The following is a 12,250-nucleotide window of genomic DNA, read 5'->3' on the forward strand; positions in this document are numbered from 1 at the left end:
CACTGGTTTCATCCATATTGTCAGAAAAATAGAAATAGAAACTTTTGCTTTGTGATCATTTTAAAAATGACTGCTTTTATTTTTGCTATTCTGAGATTTGGTCTGATTTTTTTTTTCATTTTACTTTTGTCATGCAGGACTTTTCTTTATATGTTTTTGATGCTCTACATTTTGCTCCCTCTGCATCCACCTTTTATCATTGAATATTGTAAAAAAATAAATAAACAAAATTCATGATTAGTTTTAAGATGAATCAGGGATGTTACCACCATAGATATGGAAGATTTTTTACATTTATGGATTTATACACCAATATTCAGATAAGAGAATGATCAATGTGTTTTTTTTTTTTTCCAATGAATGATTCGTAAACTTTTACATTCGGTCCTCCAAATCCTCAATATTTGATAACTTTTTGAATTTCAAATTATCTCAAGAATTTTACATCAACTTCTGTATTCTTCTGCTTTCAATACATTAACTGTTTATGATAGAGCCATTATGCATATTTCACAAATAAATCTCAATTGTGACTGTAGCAATCAATATAGCTTAACGTTTCATTCCAAATAAAACAGTTTTTTGTGAGTCTAGTGCTAAATTTCACAAAACATAAAAGATTAGATTTTTATTATACAATGGTAAAACCATCATAAATTAATATGGGATCTCCTTTAAACAATGTGAGATTGTATTATTTTAAAGTCAATGGTAGCTAATGCCAAGATACCACAGATTTATTGTAACAAATAGTATTATGGTAGTTTGGCGGAAACCGTTACCATGGTAACAATATTATTCGAAAAGCGTTCTTTTTATTTTTTGTACATCTGTTTTAAATGCTCTTTATTAGTTTTAGTTTTCTTGAAGTTAATTATATGATGTGTGCGGCATGGATGGTGTAGTGTGGTTCTGCTGCTGTCTCTTTAAGACGCTCTGGTTAATACAGTGTAACTAGATGCGTTAGTTGAAACCTGTTTTTCTGCTGCTGCTGATGCTCTGGATGTTGCAGTGTGACCGTGGAAAAAAAAACAGCAACAGACATACAGAGGCTTTTACACCCAGATAAACCCAGCCTTTACACTGCATACATCAGTATTAGCTATCATCTGAAGATGCATTATAATTAGCCTGGAAAGACATCATCAGCATCGTCTGTTGTGATCTGACACAAAGACAGTAACGTTACTGGTTGGATTTGGGTTTTTATTACTGGAGGAACAAACTGAACATCGTCGAAACGGACAAATAAACACGATGTCGTCGGAAAAACACGGTAAAATGTCTATTTTATGTATTTGGTCACATCGCAGCTAACTAAATGAATTCATGCAGCTGGAATACTGATTTAAATCAAAGGCTATTTATAAAAATGAGTGCGAGACAATGCCATATTAAAGGGCTATTAAATGACCATTCATAAATAGTATGCATTCTTTTTCTGTTAATTCTTATTTAATCTATTATACCATATATGCATAGGCTATTCAGACTGTGTCAAATCCTAGTGAGGTGCCTACATAAGCATCAAAAGCGCGAAACGTTAATGTCTTTTGTCGCGTGCTGCAGTTTTGCCCATTATAATAATGTGCTGAGCGTTATTATAACATTCTGACATCAAATGTCGAATCAACCCTTACTTATACCTAGCGGATGATCCCCATAAATGCTGTCTGAGTAGGCAGCTCGCTATTTGAAACAGTCGTTGTGTCCGTTAGCTATTCGCTGGTGTATAATGTCGTGTTGAACATATAGGCCACATATAGCTACAAATATAGGCTCTCTTGAGTTTAATCAAATGAGAGAATAGGCACAAAGTAAGTGTTGTTAAAGGGTGTTGTATGAGGCTGTAGGGCCCTATTTCAGTCAGCAGGTCCCTTGGGTCCGTGATACACCGTGCTGTGAGATGGAGTGCCGTTATAAATTCACTTAAAACTGTAACGTGATTTTATGGTTTAGATATAAAAAAAAACCTTTGGATTATCAATAATCTTTCTTGCGATCAAAAATCTAATTTCAGGGTATTGAATCACTGTCTTAGCTAATAAAAGCTGTAGCCTACATCCGTCTCACCTCTTTGTCAACCCATAGACAAAGAATGAAATTATATTAATGATTCATATTAATTGTTTTGTATGCTTAATCTGTAGGATGTTGGACAGTAAGGAGGACACAGACAACAATATTTAAATATGCTCAGAAAATGATGCATTAAATATGCATCCTTGTGCATTTTTTTCTCTCTTCCAACTAATTAAATATGAATTGCAATGCCTGAAATCCCCCTATACCATCCTGAAGACCTGAACTATATGCTGCTGGCATTGTGGATTACATAATGATTTCGCGCATAGCAACACACACACTGGAAACTCTCTTGGGTGACACAAGCTGGTGTAAATCTTATTCAATCTTTACTGTAAAGGAATATTCCAGGTTGAATCCAATTTGAGGAATTGGAGAAAGTATAAATAGTTAAAGCATGCATCAGTTGACATCAGAAAGTAAAAATCGTATTCATTTTCTCTATATGGAAATTGATTTTCAAAGATAACTTATAAGACAGACCTGTTGTGAGCTCGGTGGTTGTTAACTGATGGTATACATTTTTATTGAAGTCATCAGTTTGCATTAATTCAACAAATTTTTTAAAGAATCATGTTTAATAGTGGAATTCCTGGCGAAATTATTGGCATTATTAATGGTTCTGCATAATCTTTACCAATCAAAGAGTCCTGGCGAACAAATTGTGCCAAACATGCTCAGTCTCGCCATGCTCTCAAAATAGGCTACCTAACTATTTATATATATGTATATTTTGCAATAAACTTAAATATATTGGTTTTTATAGAGATAATCATTGACTTTAAATGAATAATTCTATATTGCTCTGTCAGTTTTTTATATTCAGTTTTCAATTTTAATATGTAATTCACAATGCTTCATGGGATTGTAGTTTTTCCCTCATTAAAGCCTTTAAGTGCAGTACCTTTGTCTTTTAGTCCAATTTTTCATATACTTTTTTTGCTTCAAATCAAAGTTTGTAATGTTGAGATTCACCACGTAGCTGGTCGGTTTGGTTTGGATGATTTCATATTAAAATTTTAATTTTACTTTAGTCATTTAGCAGATTATTTAATCCAAAGAAACTATATGACTTAAATTCATGTCACACGTAGAATGCAATCTTACTGTCTGACACTCTTTATTTGTGTTGCATGACTGTCAATCTGTCATGGCTCAGGATTGGAGGAGGCAGCAGGGAGGCAGGCCATGTCTCAGCCGATGATGCAGATGGCTCCACCTCCCTACCTCCCCAACCAGGACCCCAACATGCCCCCACATCCTCCTCCACCTGGCTGTGGCCAACAGCCGAATTACCCCCCTCCCCCTCCCCCTCCTGGATCAGATGGGTACCTGCAGGAAACCCAGTTCCACTGCGGCACCCTCGGGCCCCAGGGAGCTCCAAACGGATACCCGGTGCAGACGCACGGACCAGTAGGCACCGTCCCTCATCCTCCCGTGGGCTATTTACATACAGGATACCCCCTACAACTGCAGCCCTGCACGGCCTACGTGCCCGTCTATCCCATAGGCACAGGGGTGAGTGAGGATTCATCTCATAAGGTATTATTTTGAGTCGGCATGAAATGAAAATTGCAATCTAAATGCAGGCATTGGAAGATTGTTGACCTCATAATCATAATGTTTAATCAAAATGTCATTACTCAATTTCTGGTGAAAAGACAGACTTCTTTCTGGTGACGTATGCCAATCATACTCTTCCAATCATTAAGTCCAGTTAAACCCTTGCAAGCTCACGTTCATCACCACTTTTGAGAGCAAAACCCACATCTTAAAATAGAGAACACCAAGTCCCCCTCCTGCATTTCTACTTTTTTTGATAATCCGTTACACTCTGGTCTGGTGTACATCACAATACAGAAGAAAAAGAATTTTACAGTAATATGGTAATTTATTGGAGTAATTTATTTATTTATGGTAAAAATTTTTTGCATTATTTTAATAGCCATAAGCTGGATCTTTATATATTTAATATTATGTGAAATGGGATTTGAATCTTTGCAGTAAAAATTCAATTCAAGACCAGCAGAGATAAGATGCAAGATATATCAGGACAATATCGTTTGTCTGCCAATATGTGTGAATTTTAAAAATGTAATATAGTGTATGTAAAATAATATAGTATTACCATAAAGGGATTTCACTAGATAACAGCAAATATATACTATTTTAAGTGTACTCTCTCTTTACTGTACATTGCTGTATGCATTTAGAACAAATGAACTTTGATTATGTTACTTATTTCAATCTTATTTTAGCTCCAAATAAATTATTTCAGCTTAGCCAATTTGCAAATTGGCCAAATAATTATATTGTAAATAAATTGTCATACTGTATATTGCGATTGTGTTTTGACCTGCAAAATGTTAATAATAAAAATGTGATAATAAAAAAATTAAGACAAGAAATATATTACTGTTGTAGTAATACAATTGTACTGTAAAAATAATAAAAAATATAATAATTATAATAATTTTACACTAAATGTTATTTTACACTACAATAGTAAAGTTATAATACTAATATTTATGTTTAGTTGATTAATCTTGTGAAATTCTAACAACTGTCCACAAAAATATTGGTAATTATGCAATTATGAAATAAATGTCAGCCTTTTGCACACTATTGATAATCACACTATGTGTGATTTTGCAGCCCTATTTCAGCTCATTTCAACACAGTTCTATTGTGATAGAGTAAAAATATTCAAGGTCCAAACATTTTTTATATTATTTCAATCCACCTGCCAGTGGATGAACCCTGCATGACCTACAAAGAGATCAGATCTTTTTCTGAATCAGAAAATATAGAAATTATGCACCTCAACTGTGCACCAGTTTCCGTAACCTGTCTGTTTCCTCTTCTCAGGCACAGCCTTACATGCCTAACGGTGCACCTCATCCAGGTGTTGCTCCCGGCCAGATGGCCATGCATATGCCAAATGGCATTGCTCTCATGGAGTCTCGTCGTCCTCCTCACGACTATCTGCCCATCGCTGTCCTCACCACTGTCTGCTGCTTCTGGCCCACAGGAATAATCGCCATCATCAAAGCTGTGCAGGTAAATGACCCCGGACAGAGCTCTGATGACAGTAAGGCAAGATATCATTTCTGTTTTGCATTGGATGTTCACACAAGCAAGATGCAACTAAACAGGGGTGTGTTTCCCATTCACATAACTCACTGCTTAACTAATAAAATGCATCGTTGGAGAAATTAACTAGCTAGTCGCGACTCTTTCCCAGAAACCGTAATAACGTGGCCACACCTCTGTCGTTTGAACCAAGCTGGTATAATAGGTAACATGTTATTACACTTTCATTACAACTACATGTCAACTACCAGTCATTAGAGTATTAGTAGACTGTCTGCTTAAAGGAGTCATGAACTGCATTGTTTTATTGTTTTATAATGTTTCCTGGGGTGCAACTTATAATGTTAGTATGTTTTTTACATCAAAAGTTGTCATAATTGAGAAATAAAAGGCATTTTCCTACCCTGATTTTAGCCCTCTGATTTGAACGCTCTGCTGTGAGACTTCAGTGTAAACGCCTACTGCTGTGATTGGCTAACATCTTTGCATATGAAATAGCTGGTATTACCTGTGGAACTCTATCGAAAACCTTTAGCACAAAAGTGTTGATTATTAGCATTATATTTAGATCTATGGCATTTAGATTGTGGCATGAAAGGTTGCAGTGATGAGCATTGTAGCCGATCACAGACACGTTGAGCACATGAATGCAGTGAACTCGATTTCTGCACTCTCACGAAAGCTTTCATCATAACTAACAGAGCAAACACAATGTAAATAAGAGATTTGTTGATTATAACCAAATACTATAGACAAAAGGGACTTTGTTATAACTTATAATGGGAGTTTTGGCGAGAGTCCAGAACTCAGTTCACTGTTTGATTGACAGTTCCAGCGATTGTAAAGGGAGCGTTCTTTGATTGCTTTCTATGTATCATTTAATAGTTTAAATAACAGATTATTTTCATCCTACTTAGAGAAACAATGTGAAGTTGACCATTTAGTCTCTGGTTTGATTTATTGACACATAGACAAAGACGATCTGACTGTACATGAATCATTACATATCAGAAATCACTGGTCACAGATCAGGCATTAGAATTAAAACAGTTACTTACATGTTGTGACAATACTGTCTAGTCCATATTGTAAAAGTCTGTTTGCAAAGCCTGTGCCGAAATTGCGACTGATTTACCAAATAATCCTGTTAAATGTACCGAATACAAATAGCCTAAATAATGCTCAACTGAGACAATAACATTGTTGAAAATAAATAACCCCATTCCTAGCATTAGGATCCTTTGTAAGGTAATGGAGTGATCCTGCATCTTTCTTCTCTCTTATCTCACTAACACACCAGTGGGCGGGGCCAAAGTTGCAATGATGAGGTATGCGTTGATTTTCTTCTGCAGAGGCGGTCTTTCACCTATTTATTAGATAGGCACATTTCACAACGAGTCGTACACTGGGCTTGGTTACAATAAAAGCAGTCCAAGCTGCCTTGGATTGACAAGGAAGGTTTTAGTTTACGTACTTACAGGATGTTCATATAGTATGATGACCTCTTATATGTCAAAAACTCAAAGAAAATTTGATTTCTTATTTCATGACCCCTTTAACATCTGCTAACACTTTATTTTGATGGTCCTTCAACAGACATTCTGCTGACTATATAAGTAACTTTGCAAATACATGTCAACTTATTCTACTAACCCTAATATCTATATACAAGTACTGAGTAATATTAATTAACTACATGTACTACTTATAGGGCTAGGGTTGCATGTAATTATGCCTAATTTATAGTTATTACTATAGTAAATACATGTAATGTGTTTCAAGGACACATTAAAATAAAATGTTACCTTTTTTTAGCATCAAACAATTCGAATTAATTTCAGACTTGGTACGAAGAGGTCTTTTATCTGTTTCATCTAGATATCAACTAAATACGTTTTTTTTGTTTTTTTTGTTTAGGTGCGTACTGCTGTTGCTCGGGGCGACATGGTTACGGCAGAGATTGCTTCACGCGAGGCACGTAACTTCTCCTTCATCAGTCTGGCGGTGGGAATCGCCTCCATCGTGCTGTGCACCATACTCACCGTTGTGGTCATCATCGCCTCTCAGCATCATGATGACGACTGGGAGCCCTAGAGACCGTAGTGCAGGGACGCACCCCCTCAACCTGCCCTACAGACCCCTGGCCAACATTCCAGTCGGTATTCTGCTTTTTCTCTCACACAGCACAGTTCTGACTTCTCAAGCCACCACATCCTAATCTGCAGTCAAAAATACGACATTACAGCCATTTGCCCATGTATTAGTTACAAGAGAGATCAGCAGTATGGTAAATCAGAACATGGGAAACACAAAACGTCTACCATGTTGTAAGCGTGCTCACACTCACATTAACCTACCTGAACACTTCCTGCTTCTCCTAAACAAAAGCCTGTGTTAGATCAGTAGTTTAAAAATATAGTGTACTGAAGACTTGAGTCAGGACAGATGTGTTATTGTTTGCTCTTAAAATTTGCCAAAAATATTACTTTTTAAAAGAAACACACAACAAGTATTACAAGAACATAATTTTGGTATTATTAATTGTGTTTTTTGACATTCAAAACATTCCGTATTTTATTTGTGCCATTTATCTGTTTAAAAAGAAAGATAATATATTACTTTGTAGGTTGAACTGACTAATTTAGTCACTGAAAATGTGAATAAATTGTGTTTTCTATAAACTAAGGGCCAGATTTACTAACGACTTGCATCAGTGCAAACCCTCTTTTGGCGTTAAAAAATCTACTGTCAGGATTTATTAAAGACACGCAGTGAAAAATTAGCGTTGAAAAGGCATGGGCAGGGTTCTTTTTGCGGCTTACCTAATTGTATATGAATTTGTAGTAGTTACCCTTTTAAGAAGATACATTTATGGGAGGAGAGTATTTAAATTAATCATGCAAGGTGATTTACTAAGGTTTGCGCTAGTTAATTTACTGGTATTTGCGCCATTATTTAACGGCCCCAAAAAAAAGCATGTCTTAAACCAGGTGCTAATTTGCGCTGCTCTTGGTAGATTGCGTTGGTCATTATGGAAATGATCCGGCTGCATCTATCTTCTTTCATTTGCATGTCGTCAGTAGATCACGCTAAGAACTTTCCACTCCCATCTGCGCTTTTCTGGAATTGCGATCTCATGCTAATTTGTCCTGTCTAGTAAATCTGGCTCTAAGTTTTGAAATTCAAATCCAAAAAGACTACTTGATTATTGGAAATAAGTTCCAATATAATAGAACTAGAATTTCAGATGTCATTTACCCAAAGGAACTTCTATGGTGTAGTTCAGAAGAGTGTATATCAGTATTGTTCACTCAGTGGTTTCTTTTCTTAAACCTAAGGCCAGTAATATACTCTACGCAGTACACAAACACAGATGCAAAGGCTTGGCTAACACATGGCAGCATGCGGTTCTGTTGTACATATTTAAAGCTAGTGATGCACCGAAACACCAAAACCTAAATTAAAGTTTTCATTTAGCTGAAAAACGGAATCCAGATAAAGTTTGGGCAATTAAACTTAGGTAATTGTTACTCATATTACATTTTGCTATTCTAGCATAATTTCTGCTCATGGTGAAATGTGCCTACACTGTTACCTGTTGTAGATTTTCCACATCGTGTGCACAATATAGATGCTGACACAGTCAAAACGCTTCATCTGAAAAGCTTTAAATGTTTCAGTCAATGATTTCAGCCCTCCAAAACTATTTTGGCCGTAACCAAAAATTATATTTATTGCCGTTTAGGTCAAATTTTTTGGTTGTTGAAAATTTCATCGCTATTTAAAGCTGCAATGTTACATTTTTGTGCTAATAGTGGCACAAAATGGAAATGCAGTCTGTTCATTCTCAGTCAATGATTTCAGCCCTCCAAAACTATTTTGGCCGTAACCAAAAATTCAGTTTATTCCTGTTTAGGCCACCATTTTATTGGTTGTTGCAATTTGCATAGCTATTTAAAGCTGCAAGGTAAAATCTTTGCTCTACTAGTGGCACAAAATGGAAATGCAGTCTGTTCATTTTAGAATCCCTAAATAGCAACATTGGCTTAACCAATAGTGTGACTTTGGGGCATGACTAACCGATTATCGAGACGAGAGTACCTGTTTTATTGCAGCTAATGGCACAGAATTGACACACTGCAACTTTGACAATAGTTTTACCGCATGTGGTGTTATTGTGGTAGCCCGCCATAAAAAAAATAACTAACTTTAATAAACCGCCTCAGCAGGACTTTCTTCAAACTGTTAAATTGACGAAGAAAAAGACAGTTTATGCTCATGTATAGCTCCTCTTGTGGCAACACGGAGAATGCAATATGTATCATTTTGAATTGCTGATATATTTTGCAGTGCAGCGACATGTGAAAATAGCTAAAAGCATTTGCGTTCATGTACTTGCGTAGCGTACGCCTCGGGCCTAAGTGTTCCCAAGTGTCTTGTTGCAAACCGTTCTTCAAGAAATCCAGTTCAGAGATGTTGAAAGAATGTATTATAGGGTGAAATTATTGCTTCATTACTTACTTTTGTAAACTGGCTCTTCATTTAGGGAAGACATGACATTTCTCTGTTGTGATCCAGTGTATTATTTATTGTTTAAACACTAAATTATTAATTTGTGTATTAAACTGATAATTCTGTATTTATTGAAATATGTAATCATAGGTCTAACTGTTGTGCTGAAATATTTAGTTATCTTTCCTAGATAACAGTCAATCATCATCATCACAGATGATTGCTCAGCTGGCATATTTTAAAGAAGCATGTGGTAATATGCACTTTTATGCTCAGTAAGCAAGTGGCTAGTTTGTCTCACTTCTTTGTAGATGAAAGTGTAACTTGCTTCAATTCTGACCTCATTGAAACTCCTCACATGCTGCTGTCAGTTAGCTGTAGTTTGTTAGATAAACACATTTAGCACAATGGTTTGGTTGAACAAAAAGAATCAAACAATCCTAGAGTGTTCCTACATATATTATACTGAAACATGGATGCAATGTTTTGGATTTGTAAGACTCTAATATGGGAATTTATCTCTTACTGCTTTCAAAATGCATCCATTCGTGCCATTCACTGACTGACTGTGTGATCTGTCAAACTCTTTATTTTCAAACAAGAAAAACCCCCAAAATGAAAATCCTGTCATCATTTACAACACACCCTCATGTTGTTCCAAAAACCTGTATGACTTTTTTTTGGAGCTTGATATCCCCAGTCCACATTTGCTGTAATAGAGGGGTGCAGGGATGACAGGCCAAACCCAGAAACGAGTTGCATTTTAGCACTTCCGGTTCCATCTTCCCGAAGTCAATGGATTTTTTGTTAAATGCTTGAAATAAGGTCTGTGGTGAACACAAGCTCAAGAGGTTTTCATCTTTTATTATATGATATAAAATGCATCAGTAAAACCCTCTTGTGATTTTTAAAGCTTTTACTTGTCTTGTAAAAGGCGGTTGCCAACAAGTGTCTAAATGGGACCACAGAGGTTGTCGGGGACATTAAACGTCATCAGCCGAACAGGTGAACTCATTTTACTCACTAGTCCACTTTCAAAGCCTCGTTGTATTTATAATCGCGCTCTTGCAGACTATTATAACTCAAACTTTCAGAGAAATGTTTTCATACAAAGACTGAAAGAGACTGGAAGCTTGGTGATGGTGACGTTGAAGTCATGCGACTGTGGTTTAGTTCTTTTGATTTCTGCAGATTGTATTTACACTTCAAACTTCATAAAAGTGGTGTTTATTTGTGAAGATTATCATGATGAACAGAACGTGTAAGAATCATAAACTTTTGTTAGTCAAAGGCCTTATTTTCTGCAATAATCCAAAAGCCAATGGGAAAATCCTATTGGGTTTTTGTCGAAGGAACCAGTGTAATGCTAACTTCCGGGTTGGCCTACAAAAAAACAAATGTCATCCCTGTAGCCGGGATCTGATCAATTTCTCCTGTTGTATTCCATGGGGGAAAAAAATCATAAAGGTTTTGAACAGGGTGAAAGTAAAAGTATTTTCGTTTTTTTGGATTGATTCAGTGTATGGTATTTTCATTTGTGCATAAAGAATTTCTACATTTGCAGGCTTGACAGTTGTGACGAGAGTAAAAATTGCTTATTGTCTCAGTGAAATATAAGAAAGAGAACAGCCAATTTTGATAAATGAATGTGTCCCATGATTAATTAGGAAAGACGGAAGGAAATCATATTTTGCATCCATTTTGAGCACTTTCTGCCCTCTTCTACCATGCCACTCAATTTTAAGATTATTATTTTTTTTTTTTTGCTTGTGTAATTTGAACTGCATCATATCTTTCTTTTCCTGCTCTCTTTAATCGATTTCTAATATCTTTCTGATCTATTTTTGAACAAATGCCTTGCAGCACTGCAAGTGTTTTGCTGAACTGTTTGTTGAATGACTTCAGATGTATCGTTTATACCTGTTAGAGGTGTGATTGCATATGGTCATATTTATATGGGCTATGTCTAAAAATATGGCCCTCATTTTCTAACTAAGAGAGAGCATAGTTTCAATAGAAATCCTGTCTGTTAATAAGACAAGCTTGTCCAAAACATTTTATTTTGGTGTTTTAAAGTTGTGCAAACACTGTACAGTTGATGTGAAACTAGCTCCTGTTTATAATTAGACCAGCAATATGCTTTTTCACAGTTGTGATATAAAGCTAATGCTTTATTGTTATAAACATGGCCACTGAAATCTGATTGCCAATAGTTACTGCACACCGTTTCTCTAAGCTTGTAAATTTGGCAGATGGTTTATTCAAAATAGCCTCAAGCTTAAATAGCCGCAACCTTGTATTTGTGTGCTTCTAGAGGTTTATTCTTCTGTGAATCTCACGAATCCTGTCAAAAACATGTCCTGGTCATATTTCTCCTCAAGTCAACAAAATGAAATATGATATTATAATACTCATAAATAGAATGAAGCTTATTTAGGACCAGTCTAATTTTTTTCATTATTTTAATGCCAGTTACACATTTCCCCCATCACTGTAAAAAAAATTAAAAACATTTAAAAAAAAAAAAATTCTTGCCGAGATGCAAATCTAATGAGAATCA

At 35.8% G+C, this 12,250-nt stretch overlaps 1 protein-coding gene across 1 annotated transcript; it reads left to right on the plus strand.

The window, feature by feature from the left end:
* Nucleotides 1-1,095: 1,095 nt before the first annotated feature.
* Nucleotides 1,096-8,052, plus strand: prrt1 (proline-rich transmembrane protein 1). The gene is made up of 4 exons (XM_056254497.1): nucleotides 1,096-1,276; nucleotides 3,245-3,603; nucleotides 4,954-5,145; nucleotides 7,096-8,052. Exons 1-4 carry the CDS (start codon nucleotides 1,258-1,260, stop codon nucleotides 7,270-7,272), a joined length of 747 nt encoding a protein of 248 aa, XP_056110472.1. The 5' UTR covers nucleotides 1,096-1,257; the 3' UTR covers nucleotides 7,273-8,052.
* The last annotated feature ends 4,198 nt before the right edge of the window (nucleotides 8,053-12,250 follow it).

Source organism: Rhinichthys klamathensis, unplaced genomic scaffold (genome assembly GCF_029890125.1).
Source record: "Rhinichthys klamathensis goyatoka isolate OS25496 unplaced genomic scaffold, OSU_Roscu_1.1 h1tg000111l_1, whole genome shotgun sequence".
Lineage (NCBI taxonomy): Eukaryota > Metazoa > Chordata > Actinopteri > Cypriniformes > Leuciscidae > Rhinichthys > Rhinichthys klamathensis.